The sequence below is a fragment of the Mauremys reevesii genome, linkage group 4 (assembly GCF_016161935.1).
Source record: "Mauremys reevesii isolate NIE-2019 linkage group 4, ASM1616193v1, whole genome shotgun sequence".
NCBI classification, from domain to species: Eukaryota; Metazoa; Chordata; order Testudines; family Geoemydidae; genus Mauremys; species Mauremys reevesii.
The window spans coordinates 82618731-82637074 of NC_052626.1; the positions used below are offsets into that span (position 1 = coordinate 82618731).

Genomic DNA, 18344 nt, shown 5'->3' on the forward strand with positions numbered 1-18344 from the left:
CAGGGACTCTTTAATGGCTTCTAAATTAAAGAAATTATAATCAATATTGTTGAAACCTACAAGGAAATAATTTCAGACATCTTAAGCAACTGCATTCTGCACCAGATGGAATTTATACAAGGCCTTTTGAAGTTCAGTTTTGTCCATTAAGCTACCAGGATTTGCCCGCTTGCAATGAAAAAAGACTAAGGCTAGAGTATGGGCAGTACAATCCCAATTATTTACGTTACAGTATGCATGTAGTTATTGTACACATTATAAAGGCAGTTGAAGAGGTCCCAAAGAAGATGGTCAAAACCTGCTTTTGTCACAATTAGACCCAAGTAAACAGGCAAATGAGAACTTGCATTATGTGGCATTTATACCATGCAACAGTATTTGCATGTTATAGTTATTAAAGATAAGAGAAAAATTCAACAAAAAATAAATTTAGGCTGACAGCATGATTTTGTGCATTGGCAGTATACTTTTAAACAGCCAAAGTTAGAGCTAGCTAATTGGATGAATTTTGTAACATGTTTTAGTTTTGCTTTTTCTTCTTCCCCATTGTTCTATCCAGCTTATACACCTGGACCAGTTATTCTCATGAATGAATTTCCACAATTTTTTTTTAAATACAACAGTCACCAAGAACTTTCTTTACTAATCCAGCTCCATCTCTGGTACAGTATTCCATTAAAAATATATATGCACTAACAAGATACTGTATCCTTGGCTACATACTCATGATCTCTTTCCATTTAAGTTAATAGGTGTTCATCAAACGTGAACAACGTCCACACCTATAATACCGAATGATTCTAGGCTTAAGGAATTGTCAAAATTAGGAAGTCTAAGAATGCTACAGCCACAAGATTACTTTAGTACAACTTCGGCTCTGCAATGTAACAATTATGGTCAGGGTACAGAAAAGCCTTATATTTAAATTCATATATATCAAAGAAATTAAGCCAGTCATTGGTGATCAACAGACAGATCATTGATTTTATTGTTTCGCCTATAGTTTTTTGTAGGTGAATGTATTGGCCCAGGAAAGATTTAATGCTCAACTGAAGTCCCAACTAAACAATAGTAATAAGGTTGAGAATAACCTTGCAAGCAAAAAACAAGTACTCATCCAGAAAATGAACACCTAAAGCTGACAAGTTATTTTCCCTACTGCCACGTAAATCCATAACTCACATCCCATCACCAGTCTACACTCAATTTTGCATATGGGTTTGCAAATTTTAAGGAATTACAAAATTCCATTGCCTATGCAAGGAATCAATTTCCAATAATCTTGTATTATTTTGTTACTTATACAGTATGAAAAAGCATTAACAGTGCAGTGGTGAAGATGCTAAAAAGGGTAGCAAGACTGGTGTCATTCACAGAGTGGAGAGGTGACATATGCAACACAATAAAAAATAATGTAGGTTAAGCAAGAAAAAACATGAAGTGGGATAAAGCACAATAGTCAACCTTGCAAATGGACAACCACAGCAACACTGAAAAATTTAGTAGTAATAAACAGCTTTCCAAAACAGTTAAAATTGTTAGATCATATTAAGTAAGGTTGTATAGTTTTATAATTTAAATGAAGTACTGAAATTCACATGATGTACATTCACAGCATGCAGTGTAAGATAAACGGCTTTGTTTTTGTCAATGCCTTAACAAATACTGTTAACAGGCTTTCACTATAAATGCTTCAGCAGAACATTTCACTGCCTAATATAGAAACATCACCTCTTGTAAAAACATACATTTAATTTGCTGAACAATTAAGGCTTTTAAGACATCATTAAAGTCAAAGCAAGTTTCCAAACGAATTTCTCACACATCCACAACAATCCTAATAAATTAAATATAAACTTACCCTGATTTTGCACTACCACATCAAATGGTAATAATAAGGAAATAAAACAATGAAGGAAAAATGTAAAACTACAATTAAACTGAACTCATAACACAAATATAGAAACAGAATGAAATAATGTAATACTGTAAACATAGGATTGTTAATAGAGCCTTCAAATAAAATGGTAACAATGCCTGTTGCAAACATGTTTGAGATTGTGTATACAGAAACAAACAAAAAAAAGATATGAAGTGATACACAACATAAGCACAAAGAACTTTTTAGTCACTGCTGCTACAGTTACATTAGGTTTCAGAAAGTATGAAATTCTTAATCTTTTTAATAAAAGCTACCTAAATATTGTTGATTTTCAATATAGCGTATGGAATCTTACTGAGTCACTCAGATACTCTTCACTGTGTACATGTTTTGAAACTGAGCAATTAGCCTTGAGAATTTGCTCTGACACGATCCTTTTCATGTTTATGATTATTCCCACTGAGACGGCGATGGATCTTCTCTAGTTATTTCTAACACATTTTTGCTTCCTATGTTCAGTGCACTTTTATCAATCCATTCCAAAAGCTTGCCAAAGTATAGTACTATGATCTGAAGAATGCTAGATTAGGGTTGCCAACTTTCTGACTGCAGAAAACTGAACACATTTGCCCCACTTGCTGCTCCTTCCCTGAGGCCCCGCCCCCACTCACTCCATCCCCCCACCCTCTCTCACTCGCTCAATTTCATTGGGATGGGCAGGGGGTTGGAGTGTGGGAGGGGGTCAGGACTCTGGCTAGGGGTGCAGGCTTCAGGTTGGGGTATGGTGTGTGAGAGGGGGCTCTGGCCTGGGGCAGGGTTGCAGGAGAGTGTAAGGGCTCTGGGCTGGGTGTGTGTGCTCCAGGGTGGGTCCAGAAATGAGGGATTCAGGGTGAGGGGGATGGGAGGGGAAACTCCAGGCTGAGGCTTGGGATAAGGGGGGGGGGCCTCCAACTGAGAGTGCAGGCTCTGGTGCGGGGCCAGGGACGAGGGGGCTAGGGCCAAGGGGTTCAGAGTGTGGCAGAGGGTGCAGGCTCTGTGAGGGAGTTTGGGTGAAGGAGGGGCTCAGGACTGGGGTGGGGAGAAGGTGTGGCAGGGGATGCAGGCCCTGGGAGGGAATTTGGGTGCAGGAAGGAGCTCAGGGCTGGGGTATGGGCTTTGAGTGGCGCTTACCTCAGGCGGCCCCCAGAAGTGGCTGGCATTTCCCTCCGGCTTCTAGGTGGAGGTGTGGCTGGGCGGCTCCGCACTCTGCCCCCACCCTGAGCGCTGGCTCCGCAGCTCCCATTGGCTGGGAACCGCAGCCAATGGGAGCTTTGAGGCCGGGGCAGCGTGCGGAGGCCCCGTGGCCACACATCCGCCTAGGAGTCGGAGGGAAATGCTGGCCACTTCCAGGAGCCACGCGGAGCCAAGGCAGACAGGGATCTGCTTTAGCCCCGCTGACCGGATTTTTAACAGCAGCCACCAGGATCCCTTTTCAACCAGGCATTTCAGTTCAAAACCAGACAACTGGCAACCATATGTTAGATCCTTACCCCTACAAGACTGAAGAGTCCTACACTTTGCCCTGTGGGGCAGTAAAAGTAAAGAAAATGTACATTTTTGCTACATATTTCCACCAGAATAACAAGGCTTTTATGGCAACCTATGCCTTTTCGGTAATACTCTTTACATTTTGAAATTTACTATGAAAAACTCATCATATTGATCAGTAAGCTCATATCAATGTGTCCACTGAGTGTACAGGACTAGGAATCAGAGATTTTGAAATCCTACATTTTGATCTTGGGAAAGCCACAATTTCCAATTCAGATTTGTCATTTGTAAATTATAACTTGATATGTAACACCTGATAAACATCATGGGGTTGTTTGAAGGATTAGTTAGATTATGTTTGTAACATACTTGCAAATGTGGGTAAATATTTTCAAAATAAATCAGTAAATGGATAACACCCAATAATCTGAATTGACTATAGTTTCCAGCAATGGTAGCAAAATTTTGAAAGACAGTTGCCGACCCCTGAGCTAGGTTAACATTTCTCTTTCAAGAAAGTAGAGGTAATATCGGAAAACTCCATAAACTATCGAAATCATTAGAACAGAATTTAGTCACAAGGCGGGATTCCATGTGTCAGCAATTTCAGGAGCAACAGTTCTGTGTGTCGTTACAGTCAAAATATATTGCCAATATTCAAGGTTTTCAAATAAAAATGTTGCCAATTTTCTTGGCACTTAACCATACATTTCTTTTATTTGGTACTGAATTTAAGAGCATATTTTCAGCACTAAAGGAGTCATTTTCATTTGAAAGGGAAACTCTAATGTGCTTGCTTCTTGCACATTCACTAGCTAATCTTCCTGAAGATGAAGCAAGACATCCATAATTGACCTCAAATCAATGTAGCTTAGTTTCTGACATAGAGGAAAATGATAGTTGGGTGCACTAAAAACAGTAATACTATTGATATGTAAAGAATATATGTTCTTGTTTTTGTAATGCACAACAATGACAGCCAACTAGTATCTTATTAAGAGGGTGAGTGGGAAGGACTCAATTAAATCGTAATTCTGCCAACCTATTCAAGTTTTCAATAGTATGCTATTCTGCCAGTTAAATATCCAGTCATAGATTACTATCATGAAAGATCTTGTCTGCCTTCTGCACTCATGGACTTTGCTATCTCTCTGCTGCCTGGTTCATTTGGAAACACCACAAGATGCAGTACATCTTTAAAAGGTAAACAAGGTACAAATTTTTTTCTGCTTTAATACTTATTGGAAAGATTCCAAAACCAGGCAAAAAATTACTGCTGTTTAAAATATGTCACTTAAAAGAGCACATCTACACTTCAAACTGGAGGTGTAATCTCCAGCTCAAGGAGACATAACCATGTTAGCTCTAAATGCTCTAAAAACAGAAGTTTAGCCAGGGAGGCGCGAGCAGTGGGATGGGCTAGCTGCCACAATACATGCCTAGCATCTCAGATGGGATCCTACTCAAGGCAGCCACCTCTCCCACTTCTATTTTTAGCATGCTACCTGAACAGAGCTAGCATGAGTGTGTCTCCTTAACCTGGAAATTACACATCCAGCTCAAAGTGTAGATAAATCCAAAGACTGGCAGATAAGTGTTCAGCAAACTAATGCACCAAAAAGATTCTGGGGCAAAATGCACCACCAATAGCAAAAATGAGTTGTTTTAAACTGCCAAAAGCCATGAGAGCAGATAAGAGGAAAAAAACCCAGAAAAATCTTAAGTAATAAATTTAGTGAACAGACAAAATGAGTAGTAGCTGTTATGCAGAAAGGAATTGCTTCTTAGTCAACTGTTAAAAAGAACTAGCTGCTGGACACACTAGGGATCCCTAATGTTCCAAGAAGGGAGGCTTGCACTATGTGGCTTTCAGCTGGCAGACAAAGCCATCTGTTGGACTCTTGCCAGCAATTTACACACGGAACAAACCTCAAGAGGAGAAATCTAAAATGACCATCTCTGTTTCAAGACACGTTTTTCATTAAGTCCATTTTTACTTTTCCAAAATTCATTTCTCATTTTTTACAGAAGCGATTTTAGTGCTGAACGCTATCACATCAGGTTTGCCAAGACCACAACTCATTTTTAACACACTATATTGGAGATGTATGTAAAAAATAAGTCTGCAAAACTTAATGAGGCTTGATACTACATCAGGCATAATGTTTGGAATTTTTCCTTTAAAGAAAGACATTATTCATTTCCCCTAAATTACATATTTGATAACTTACTTTTTCTGTAATTTTCTGTTTTTTTCTGCCTGTCCCCCAAGTTTGCTGAGTCCTAAGGCATCTTGAGATGAATTCTCTGTTTCTGCCAAGCCAACTACAAGGAATAAAAAAAGGTACTTAGTGACATTTGTTTGTATTTTACCTTGAATGTATTCGTATAAACCAGCATAACTATCATATACCTGAACAAAGTAATTAGTACTTTGTAATGTTACTAATCAGCAGTAATTGTTCAATTATGTGTCTATCGGTAACTCATTTTATTAATGAAATGTGATAAGAAGAAATTAAAAAGATAGCCCTTTTTTCCCCCAGAGATACACTAAAGCATATAGTACTCGAATATGAGACATGAACAAGCATTTCAGAATATCTTTATTCTCTCCCCACTCCACGTGTCATGCACCTAGAATCTAAAATAAACATTACTTAGAAAAATACATTAAAAATGTATAACATGAGACTAAGGCCTTGTCTTCACTACCGCAGTAAGTTGACCTACGTTACGCTACTTCAACTATGTGAATAACACAGTGCTGCGTCAATGGGAGATGCTCTCCTGTTGTCTTCATCTTACTCCTCTCGTTCTGGTGGAGTACCAGAGTCGACCAGAGAGTGCTTTGTGGTCAATTTAGCAGGTTTTCAGTAGACCCGCTAAATCGACCCCCGTTGCATCGATCGCAGCAGCGTCGATCCCCGGTAAATGTAGACATTGCCTAAGTCTTTCCTTCCTTTTATACTATTGATAATACACTAGTTAGAAGATAACAAACCAACCTTGTCCCAATGATTCTTTGCTGGTTTGTCCAGGTCGACCCTTTTCTTTCTTACCAAATAAGCGACCTATAGAGGATTTGATCCCCTTCTTTTTAGGGGCTTTGTGAAGGGAATCTTGGCTACTATTACTGCTACTAGGGTTGCTTACTTGCCCATCTTGAGAACCTGTAGAACTTTAGAAAAAAAGAACTTTTTTTAGTCTGTAAAAACACACACAAAATAACCCCCACTTTCAGCACACTACATTTTTTATGGCAATTTGAGATTTTGGTGGAAGCTAATGAAGACTGTCAAGTTACCTCAGCAAATTAATTTCCAGTTTTTAAACATTTCTCATCACAAAAGATGTGAAAAGCATCACTGGAAGATGTAGCAAAAGATTAAATGGAGCATTAAAAAAAAACAAAAAAACACTGGACAACATCCAATGTCTCAACATTTTACCCCTTTTCTTATTGAGATATCTTATTAGGGTGACTGACCTATAAGAGCAACTGCAGGTTATTTGTATATCTTTTGTTGTTATGTATATTACAATCCACTAGATGTCAGATTCCCTACCGAGTTCAGATGATCATAGGTTGAATTTAAGCCACAGATCTGGAAATGAGTTGCATAATAAATTAAAATTTCAGCTTCCTTTCATCTACCTTTCTTCTCTATAATATGCATTTTTACATAAAGTGATAAAAAGAAAGGCAAATGGCTGGTACTTGAAAACTTCCCCACAGAAAACCAACTGCCAGTAATGAACGTGCTAAGGGGACTGCTTATTAAGACTAACTTTAGCAAATCAACTGACATATTATTCTGACTTCTCCATTTACTTTGTCTTTTCAGAAGTTTTAAAAATCAATTTCTTAAAACTTGCATGATCTGAACAACAACTTTGTAGTCAATCAGCTTTTTAAAAATCTGAACCTTAGCTATGTTATCAGAATATTAACCTCATATTTTCTGCCATCTTGCTTACTTACTTTCTTATGTCCCTGATGTCTTCGTGGCTCAATGTATGCAAAGCTCCTTTATGGACTCTATCCAAATACAGAGATCGAGGAGAAGATGGTGGTGATGTTTCACATTTTATTGTGGTCTTGTCATCTCGTACTTCTTCTCCAGAAACTGGAGACTAAGGGGAAAAAAGAATTAAAACTTTAGAGTTTAGTTTCTAGCATGAATCCTACATTAATACTGTACAAAGAATTAAAAGACAATGTATCTGATTATTTTTTCACTTGATAGTGATATGGTTCTCTCAGCTCTTTTATTCTGAGACCATCATTTCTACTCTTTCATTCTCTTTGAACGTCCTCTTAATTCAACAACACTGGTTGTCTACAAAAGTAATATTTCTGCTGGAAATCGGACCGTGGCAATCTTATGTAGAATTCATTGCCTCCCTATCCAGCAAATAGGGCTCAGAGCTAGTATACACTGCCTTTAACAACTCCCTAAAACTATGTATGCTAATATTACATTATATACACACACCCTTTCTTTCTTTCAGTAAAGCCACCAAGACAGAGGGCCAAGTAAAGCATTGCTCAAACTTCAATTATGAGGAACTAGAAGAGTTTTAAACAAGGTGTTCTAGATGTCATGGGCTTAGATGTTTTAATCACAACTTTTTAAAATCAGGAATCCATATGTCAATATTTATGGAGTTCCTTCAAGTGTGATGAGGATCAGAAATTCAAACTAAGTAATTTAATTGTGTATTGGTAATCTTCAAAATTCAACGCAAGTATGCCTTTACAGAGATAGAGGAATGGCTATTGCAAATGGATAACATAGTACACCCTTTACTTGGGGTAAAAGCATCTCAAGCTAAATTACTATTGCTTCCTCTAAAGCAGATCATCTTCCTTTTCTTTTCTTTATTCCCAACATAATTAAAAAAAACATTAATTTAATATTTTTAATAGCAGAGATTAAATTTGAACATGAAATAATTTGCAATTATTCACAAATACATAACTCTTGCAAGGGATCTCATTTACACTAATACTTTATGGTGAATGACATAGCAAAAGAACGTAACTAAGTGGCTAAAGAGTTTACCTTTCTACGGTGTTTCCTTAAATCACTAGGCTGACAGATGCATGCAAAGAAAAGAAATTAAGAGAAACCAGATTTATTGCAAACTCTGTAGCACAATCTCAAAGTATTAGCACAGACAAAAACACATTAGGGAGAAGATAATAGAGCAGAATATATGTGGAAGAAAGCTGAGATGCTCTCCAACTACAAAATATACTTGAAAATCTAGGTTTATAATGGAAATACCATAGATACTTAAATAGCAGTTTTAGAGGATAATATTTCACTCATATCTACAAGGCAAAATTAAAAAAGAAAAACAGAAAAAATATTCTCAGCAAGAAAACCTGTAAATTAAGTTTTGTTTTGATTTTATAAATAAATAAATAAATAAATAAGGAGAATACTGGGGCAAAGACTCTCCCTGGAACACAAGTATCAGAGGGGTAGCTGTGTTAGTCTGTATCCACAAAAACAACAAGGAGTCCGGTGGCATCTTAAAGATTAACAGATTTATTTGGGCATAAACTTTCGTAGGTAAAAAACCCACTTCTTCAGATGCATGGAGATCCCTTGATCACATAACCAAAGATACTCAAGGCAGGGACTGAGGTTTCTATGTTGTCTGAGTTAGATCCTATGAATTTTAAACACTCTTCATTCTGAACCAGTTTGGAATCTTGTTCCCTTTTCTAGACTTAATATAATCAGAAACATTACAATATTAATCCTGAAGTCCAGAACTCTGGCAACAGTATTGAGAGAGAACTTACATTTAGGTTGCTGGAATGAATATGCCCTATCACCAATAGTTGTTCTTCCCCACCAAAATCTGTTGAATCTCACCTCTTAAAACATTCCCAACCTTTAACCGTATGCAGAGCAAAAGATTAAAGATTGTTCATTAACTGAAATTGTACATAAAGCATAATCATATCAGACTGATACTGGCAAAAAATTACATTCATATAGTTTGGGAAACAGATTTACACTGTACTTGGCTCAGTATTTTAAAAAGGACTTGTAGGCAAAAAAAATTTGAGTATCAAACATTCAATGCACTTCATATTACAAACAAAGAATGTTTAGAAAGATAAGGTAGGTTTGGGCATTTGGTCCAAAAATAACTGGTCAATCGACCAGTCAAATATTAACAAGTAATCAAAAAACTGTCAAATATTTTAGAGTACTAATATATTAGAACAGTAACAGGAAGAGAAAAAAAAGTACAACTTTATCATCTCCAATAGGCATAGGGGAGATACTTATGCCTAATTACAAAAAAAAAATTACTTCAGTTATTTTAATTCAGAAAAATGCAAGACAAAATGAAATTAAAAACTAAAAATGCAGACTGGCACCATGATGCAATGAAAATGGTAGGCTGCCACATACATCAGGGTATTCTTGTTGGAATATTTGGCCGTGGTCAATTATAAGGTCGTTGATTGACATTACTTGACTGGCTTGCCAAGTCTACTTGGATTAAAAATATGCCTTTTGCAAAAGGTTCCATGTTAGCTAAGCAAGGTAAATGTGTAAAGATTTGTTCAATCTTACATTAAAATATTTCTGTTTTGATCCATGTTGCTACAGTAAAAGCTGTGTTATCCGACACTGGCATTTCGGGAAGGGCTATGGGGTGCGGGCTCTGGGAGGGGCTGCGGGGTGCTGGATCTGGGTGGTGCTCATCTCAGGCAGCCCCCCGCAAGTGGCGACATGTCCCTGCTGCTTCTAGATGGAAGAACGGCCATGGAAGCTCTGTGCGCTGCCTCTGCCCCACCCAAGCACTCGCTCCGCAGCTCCCATTGACCGGGGACTGTGGCCAATGGGAGTTGCGGGGGCGGGAGCTGCGGGCAGAGGCAGGACACAGAGGTGTCTGGCCGCATCTCTGCTATGGAGCAGACCAAGGTGAGTGTCACCTGGATCCGGCACCCCAAAACTCCTCCCACACCCAAACTCTCTCCCAGACCCTGCTCCCCGCACCACCTCCTGTGCCCCAACCCTGAGCCTCCTCCCGCACCCAAACTCCCTTTTTCTTAGTTAACCGGAATTTTTGACTTACCAGCACCCCCCATACCCCCAATATGCCAGATAACAAAGCTTTTACTGTATATTGTATATCAGAACAAGCTAATCAAATCATAGTATAGACTTAGTTTACCCTTGAGACTCCATCAATAGAAAATAAATTAGATAACCCTGAAAGGTGCATCAAATATTAAATATACATGGATTCAGGATCTATATGTGCTATTTAAATACACTCGAGGACATCATCCATTCCTTGTAAAGAAAATCTTAATATTAACAATCATTAGAGGAAGAGGTCAACAGAGGAGAAAAATGAAAAAATTCGTAAATTAATCCAGACCTCAACACCCAGTTAATTTTGGGATGGCTAAAGTAAAGACACCACCGCAAGAAATGAACACCAATGAAAAAAAATTACAGAGTGTCAGCCAGTACTTGTTAAAGAAAGCTACAAGCTTTTAATTCACCAGTTTTAGTTAAACTAAAAAAGTACCAGCACTGAATTTTTAAAACAGTTAAACTAGCTTGTATCCACAAATCTGGAAAGAAAAAAACCAATCCCAAGACAGAAGTACTATCTCTGTGATAGCATTTGATACAATGACATGGGCTTAATGCAAGCTAACAGGCTAAATGTTAGCTAATGTTCATAAATACCAAGTGGATTTTTATTAGGAAACTACAAAATAATGTAAAAAATAATCCATTATTCACAATATACATTAATCAAAATCCCGTATCTCCACTACTGTAGTTCTGGTGGAAGTTTAGGATCTTTACATTACTATGCTTTAAAAAATTATTCACTTATTGAATAAGCCAATAGCTCAGCTCAATACTACCACATCAGATTTGGTCAGTTCCTTTAAATCTTGGAGTTGTGAATTTTAATGGAAATCAATTACAGTTTCAATTACTATTGAACAATAAAATTCATGAAGATTTCTAGATACTACAGGACTTGCAGCTTATTTTTGCTCACTAAAACTAGATTTAAAAAAGTCACGCTCCATTGAGAGAGGAAGCCTTGGCAATAAATATCATTCTGACCTATTTTTTCTTAGAAACAGCTGTGAAACTCATTTTTGAGTCAATTTCTGCAAAGAAAATATTTAGATTAGAACTTGCTTAAAACATTTCCTTTATAAATTGCTAGCTCAAATAGATACATTTCAGTTCATATCATAGCTGTACATTTAAAATGTAAATAGCACTTAATCATTAATCTGCAAGATTATGGGTTTCACATATTTGTATGAACTTATTTATTTGTTGAGCATTCAGTAGAAATGTGGATTACGACCAACAGGCAGCAACAAAACATGTATGATTTGAATAGACTTAAGAAAGAAGAGAGTAAATGGTTGTTGTACCAGGATTTGGAGGAAAAGGGCTAAGTGCTCCCAGGCACAGGCGGCAGCACAGAGTAAAACTAGGAGGAGATGACAGAATGTAGGTAAGAGATGTGAGCAGAGCAGAGAGCAAACTTTTGGAGACTTTTTGAAAGTTAAGATCAGCAATTTGAACTTGATGTTGAAGGTGAAAGGAAACAAGTAAAAAAATTCAATAAGGGAAAATGATGCAAAGGACAAAGGTTACTAGGGTTATTATTTAGGATGCAGATATTTTCTATTGTAGAGAAAAAAAATCTGATACTTACTAGTGTCATAACACCTAGTCTGTCCACTTCCCGAGCTGGACTATGTGGGATTCGCCTTGGTGTGGAACGGCCACTGCCAGGAGGAGAGGAACCAGCAAGGGTCCCACCAATAAAAGGAAGGGGAATGGAGTTCATTGACCGAAATCGTCCATTGTTATCTAGACTCCCGCTACCAACTCGACTTTCAATTTCCTCTGCTCGCTGCTCCGTATTTTCCTTTTCTTCTTGTATCAATCTAAAAAAAGTTTAAAGACTAGGTGATTTTTTTTTTTAATTTGATCAATTCACTGTAAAATCAGTACATTTGCAAAAGCACTGCAAGACTCAATTACACGAAGATAAGTGATGGGGCTGGCAGAATAATAGTTTTAAGTTGTGTGGTTATTTGTCTGACACTAGAAAACTAGACCTCCACAGACAGGAAAGACAAGATAGCTGCAATTCAGACAGACAACATAACAAACAAAACAAATAGGAAATACGATGGGACTAAAGGTAGTGTGACTGATGTTTTGTTAGTATTGCAGTTCATGTGTTTTATGTTCTGTCAAATTAGTAACACTTCACAATGCAGTATAATATGTAGGCCTGTCGGAAGAATTTATTTTAAAGGAAGAGCTTGAAAAGAGTGTTTAGGCACAGATTAAGGACAGGGATCCAAACACAGGAAGTTGTATAGAAGGAGGACGAGTTTTAATATATTGTAATATTGTAAAAATATAATTTGGACTGAGAAACTGAAAGATAGTCTAAGACAAAGGCTAGCCTTGTGGTGAAAGCACCAGACTTCCTCTGCGACCAGGGGCAAGTTATCACACCACTCTATACCTCAGTTTCCGCATCTATAAAAAGAGGTCAACACTTCCCTATTTCACAAGAATTTTGTGAAGCTAATTTGTAAAGTGCTTCCGGAATCTCATATGAAAATGTTATATATCCAAAGTATGTGGTAACTATTATTCAGTAAGTACACTACCATTAAAATGAAAACCGAAGGTACTATTTAAAAGCAACAGAAACAAGGAAATCCAAATAAGTTACAGCCTTTCTACTATTACTACTCCATCATGCCTAGGTATTTTACCTCTTGCACAGTACAGAAGATCATCCAGTCTAATACTCACTGGTAGAGTATTACAATAGTAGTAGTTACTACAGATAAATTTAGGAGAGAATAGCCAGCAACTTATCACATGGCAGTTTAAATGATGATTAAGAACTTACACTCAATTGCTATTAGCAGCAACAGCTACTGCCACCACCACCACCATTTATATAGTAACCTCCATCCATATATACAGTGTCAGAAGCATTTTACAGCGTTGGACAAGCATAACCACTTTTAAATTATTTTTTTCCAAATAAAACACAGAAGTTGCATGGCTTACCCATAACCACACACAAATCAATGAGAGATTTTAATTTCTGCTATGAAAGAAGTTTATTTTATCTTAATTGTAGTTAACCAATAAACTATACCTAATCTCTTTGTTAATTGCATCCAATTGCTCCTGAAGCATCATGGCTAAAGTCTGAGCATCAGCCTGACCACTAGGTGACAAAAGATCAACTGAACTGAATATAGTCTCTCGGTCATCATCACCATCCGAGACATCAACATCACTCTCGAATGCTTGTGCTACATTTGCCAACACACTTGCTTGCTGTGCACGTTCCCAATCCTGTTCATTAAGGGTTTGAACCTGTTTTAAAAAAAAAAAAAAAAAAAGACTAGAAATCCCAATCTAAATTGAAAAAAACAATATAAACCCTTTACTATGTAATTACTTTCAAGAAGGTAAAAAAATATAAAAACAAAGTTAACGAGTTCTCACTTACATGCTGTAGATATCCATCGAGAAAGCAATATTTAGAAAACAATAAAAACAAAACCAATTCTTTAGAAAACTGCAGAATTATAGTAATGGTTCAAGTCATAGAAATCATACGCATATCACACCCAACTCTAATGCAATATTGCAAAGGTTTGCTAACAATATTAATCCAAATTCCATCATACGTTTGAGGGACAACTCAGTATATTTAGGAACTGAGCCCTGTTGAAACTGAAGTATTTAAAGGGACAGAGGGATTGCTTGCCAAATGATGGATAGAGTGCTAGATTATTAAATTGAAATTGCAACATCTTTGTGCACACAAATTAAAATATAGATTTGGGTTGTTTCAGATGATATTTCAGTTTCAAAGTTATATTTTCTATCACACTTTCTAACAATAAATATGGTATCAAAATCCCTACTTTTTCAGTTACTAAATAACAATTAAAACATACATTAAAAGTACTGGTAATTATGTATTTTGGTGAAACAGGAAATCTAGTGTATACAAAAAAAAGCAGAATCTAGCAAAAACCTACACTTTAGTATACAAAATAAAAATGTCAATCCCTTAAAGAAAAAGAAGAGTTTTTAAACTTTTGAGCAGCCCACTTTGGGAAAAAACTGTGATAAACAATAAATTTTCTAAGCGCAAAAAATTTTAGTGTCATTATTTAATAAGGCTACACTATGCGAGGGGTCACATACTATGTACTTCTATCCTACTAACTTGCAATTGCCTATTAGATCAAAAGAATCTAAGCATATTTCGCTACCAAAGTAAAGTAATAATGTTCCATTACCTTTGAAGGTTCATCTCGTAGCGCTGCCAAACGCCCTTTCTGGGGCCGTCTTAACACTGATGAGTTGCTATAGGGATCTGTATGACTGTCAGCCACAGATAATGGTGTCATCGGATATCTGAAATCCGGTACACTACCCAAATGTGGTCGGCTAAAACATGAACACAGATTAAATCTTTAGATGTATGGAAAAGACTATTCTTGCTCCTCCAGTTTTAATTTTTAGACTGAAAGTAGTATTGCAACTTTGGCATAGAAATATTATTCATTACTATGCTCAGTTAAAATGTTTAAAATGATAATAAAAAACTATACAATATAACAAAGCTGATTGTAACCTCTAACAAAACAGTATTATCATTAAATGCTTGTACCTATGATGAAGAGATGTGGCTCTGATCCTCATTTGGTCATTTTCAGCCCTCATTGCTTCAATATTTAGTACCAATTGATCCTGCAAAAAATAGACCAAGAAAAATCAGGAAACAAAATGTACAAGAGCTCTGCCATTACATTCATTTAAAAAAAAGTATGTATATATCTTCCAGGCCCACAGAACTCATTTCCACTATTATGTGTTCTATACAACAGATTGCCTTCAAAACTACTCCTCAGTGAAGCAAGCCTTCAAAGACTTCTGCCACATTAACAGTGGTAACCATTAAATCACCACTACTGATCTACTAAACACCAGAGAGCAGTGCTGGAAGTACTGTAGTAATTGCGATGCCTCAGTCAATTATGCTAGGTAAATACCAATTTTTTTAAAATTGAAACAACTGAATAAGACTTGTATCCATGTGTGAATGACTGGCTAACATTGATTAGAGTAAATGAGAAAACTGAATTAGGAAGGACAGCTTGAGGATGGCTGAAGCTCTATATGAAACAGGACCTTAAATCCAGCCACTCGCAACTAGGATCTCTTCATGCTCCAAGAATTTTATATGTAAGTAGTAACTGAATGATTGAGTAAGTCACTTCAACAGAAGACTGAGAAGAGTGAAATTAAGACCTAGATAGCCAATGGCAAGGGGCAATTCCAAGGTTGAGAACTCCTGTCCCATGCCACAGATATTCAAAGCCCATCCTGCAGAACACTCTAATACAACCTGTAGCTCTTAGTTTCTTTAAATTTGCATAACTGATGTAAAGCCTGTGCAACTTGGCCAACCTTGAAACTCACTTCACAGCAAAGTATTTTAGGACACATAGTACATACTATTGCTGAATAAGCCAAACAAGTATTGTGATGTCAGAGCAGACATTCCCATAGCTTCTACAGTAGGAATCACCACAACTATGGGAATGAAAGGTTGTGACAACATTATTTAGAAGAAGTGGGATAGCCAGACAGTTAAAGGAATTTTGTGCATTCTGAGACCCCATAACCAGAAAGTGAAAGAAGGTTTAAGCATAACCCACTCCTCTCCTCCAAAACATTTCCAAAACCTTTAGTGACAAGAGCTCTGTTCCTGATGATTCTGAGCTGCTTAATCCTCCCCCGACCAACAAGAGCTCAACACAGCAGCCAAGCATGATAGGTGCTTCTCCTGTCCCACTCCACAATTTTTTAAGTAGCTTTTTAAAAAGTAGTGTACAAATTTTACAATATTGTTCAGTAGCAAGCTTCTCAAAATGTACACTGGATGCCTCGGTTATAAAATAACCATTAAGATGCACTTGCAACGGAAAAGTTTTATTTGTGTTTTTACTACTCACCGCATAAGTTATGAAAAAAATATGAGTTAGACAGGGCCTTCAGAATCCTGGTAAATTATCAATACAGCCCCCTTGTTTTCACCTAATTTGTATTTAACTGAACTAAATTAAATAGGTAATTCTGCTGAAAAACTTAAGTCACCTGTAAAAGCCGCAACAATAATTCTCTGAACCAAAGGAGGCAACCAACCTTTTACAATGAACAGTAACAGTATTAATTGTGCCACAAGAAATTACCAAGACCAAGGCAAGAAACCAAGTTTAAATATTTTTACATAACCTGCTATAACTAGAAAGTTATGTAGTATAGTTTATATAATATTCCAGCTATGTCCCAATAGAACAGTTACATTTTGATTTGAAAAACTATCTGTATAATACCTTTTCATGTTGAAGATCCTCTACTTGCTTCTTTGCATTTTCAACTTCTCGAAGAAGAGAGTTCTAAAATAAAATTTCACAAAGTTATGTTACTGTTAAATCACTGTAGATCTTTCAATTTTTGAAGGGTGATTAAGGTAAGACAAGCTATTACAAAAGGTCCATTACATAAGGAGTAACTGCAGTACCTCTTAACTCATAGCTACTTAATTTATTAACTGAAGAAAACTATTGTGCCTACTACTGTTATTTTTTGAATATAATTAAAATAGATTCAGACTTCTGGTCTGTAATCCTCTATACAATTAAATTACTAGTGTTCTGGTAACTTTTATCACTAAACAGTTACTACTAATAACTAGAGCCCTACAAATCCACGGACCATTTGTGGATTAGATGCAGATATAGATTTGGTATCTGTGCAGGGCTCTACTAATAAACGGTGTTTTTATCTGTTTGCTAGTTTCCTTTTGACAAAGTTATTCTATGTAGCAGACAGATATAATTTTAATTAAAAAGATGTCTCAGACAGCCAAAGCAGGATTGTGGTACAGTTACTGATGTATAATCTTTCCTGGTCATTAGATTCCCTTAATACCGGTTTTATTTGTCTGATTTGCACAAGCATCATACAGTAATTTGTCAGCTATACAGTATTGTAAACTCCGGTACACTCATAGTTCTCATTAGCAAGAATGCAGGGATTTGCATAGTCATCATATGGCAGTTTATCAATATCTGTACTATAAATATACAAATTTTATACAATAACTAGCTACTACAATCATGCTCAAACTGACTCCCATACTCAGGCTATGAAAGTTGTCTGTCAGCTACAAAGATCACCACCATCAAGGCATCTGGCTTCCTTCCAATAACGTATGTGATTGTAGTAAACAATAATAATGAAAATGGCATTGTCACTGCAAAAGGGAAGTTGTTTTAGGAAGTTTATAACCTTTTGACTCATTTTCTCCTCCCCCGCCCAAACCTGATACACATTATCTTGAAAGTTCTTGTTTTTAAATTGTTTGAATCTTAATTCAGTTTTGAAACACTGGAAGCTACAATATAGGACATTCTGGGAAGAAAGGCTTAATGACCTGGATAGAGACAAATGAGATTCTATTCAACTGTCCATTTTTGTTGGCTTCCTATTAATCATACACTTATGCAGAAAAGTAACAGTATCTTTCTGAACATCAATACTAACAGTGAAGTATATCTAAAACTGTCTTTTTACTTCATGAATATCTCAAACTTAGAGAGTGTGCAGTCAGTCTTATTCCAGAAAGAGGTTTTGTACCATGGTTAGGCCAAACAGACTGCCACTGTGACCGAGTGCATAAAATATAGTCACTGGTGCTGGGGGAAGGTCAGTGCTTTGAATCTTGCTTCCCCACTATGTTAAAGTCAGAGGCCAAATATTTCAGACTTAGGGAGCCT

The 18344-nt window shown here is 36.8% G+C and overlaps 1 protein-coding gene across 10 annotated transcripts in view; it reads right to left on the reverse strand.

The window, feature by feature from the left end:
* The window catches only part of PPFIA1 (PTPRF interacting protein alpha 1), an 89741-nt gene that overhangs the window by 24156 nt on the left and 47241 nt on the right, over window positions 1-18344 (reverse strand). For all 10 annotated transcript variants that reach the window (XM_039535497.1, XM_039535503.1, XM_039535505.1 and 7 more), the window contains 8 exons: window positions 16899-16961; window positions 15170-15249; window positions 14796-14946; window positions 13634-13857; window positions 12155-12389; window positions 7398-7549; window positions 6421-6593; window positions 5644-5737 (listed from right to left, as the gene is read on the reverse strand). In XM_039535497.1, coding sequence (XP_039391431.1) covers window positions 5644-5737; window positions 6421-6593; window positions 7398-7549; window positions 12155-12389; window positions 13634-13857; window positions 14796-14946; window positions 15170-15249; window positions 16899-16961 — 1172 coding nt within the window. The remainder of the gene's footprint in view (window positions 1-5643; window positions 5738-6420; window positions 6594-7397; window positions 7550-12154; window positions 12390-13633; window positions 13858-14795; window positions 14947-15169; window positions 15250-16898; window positions 16962-18344) is intronic.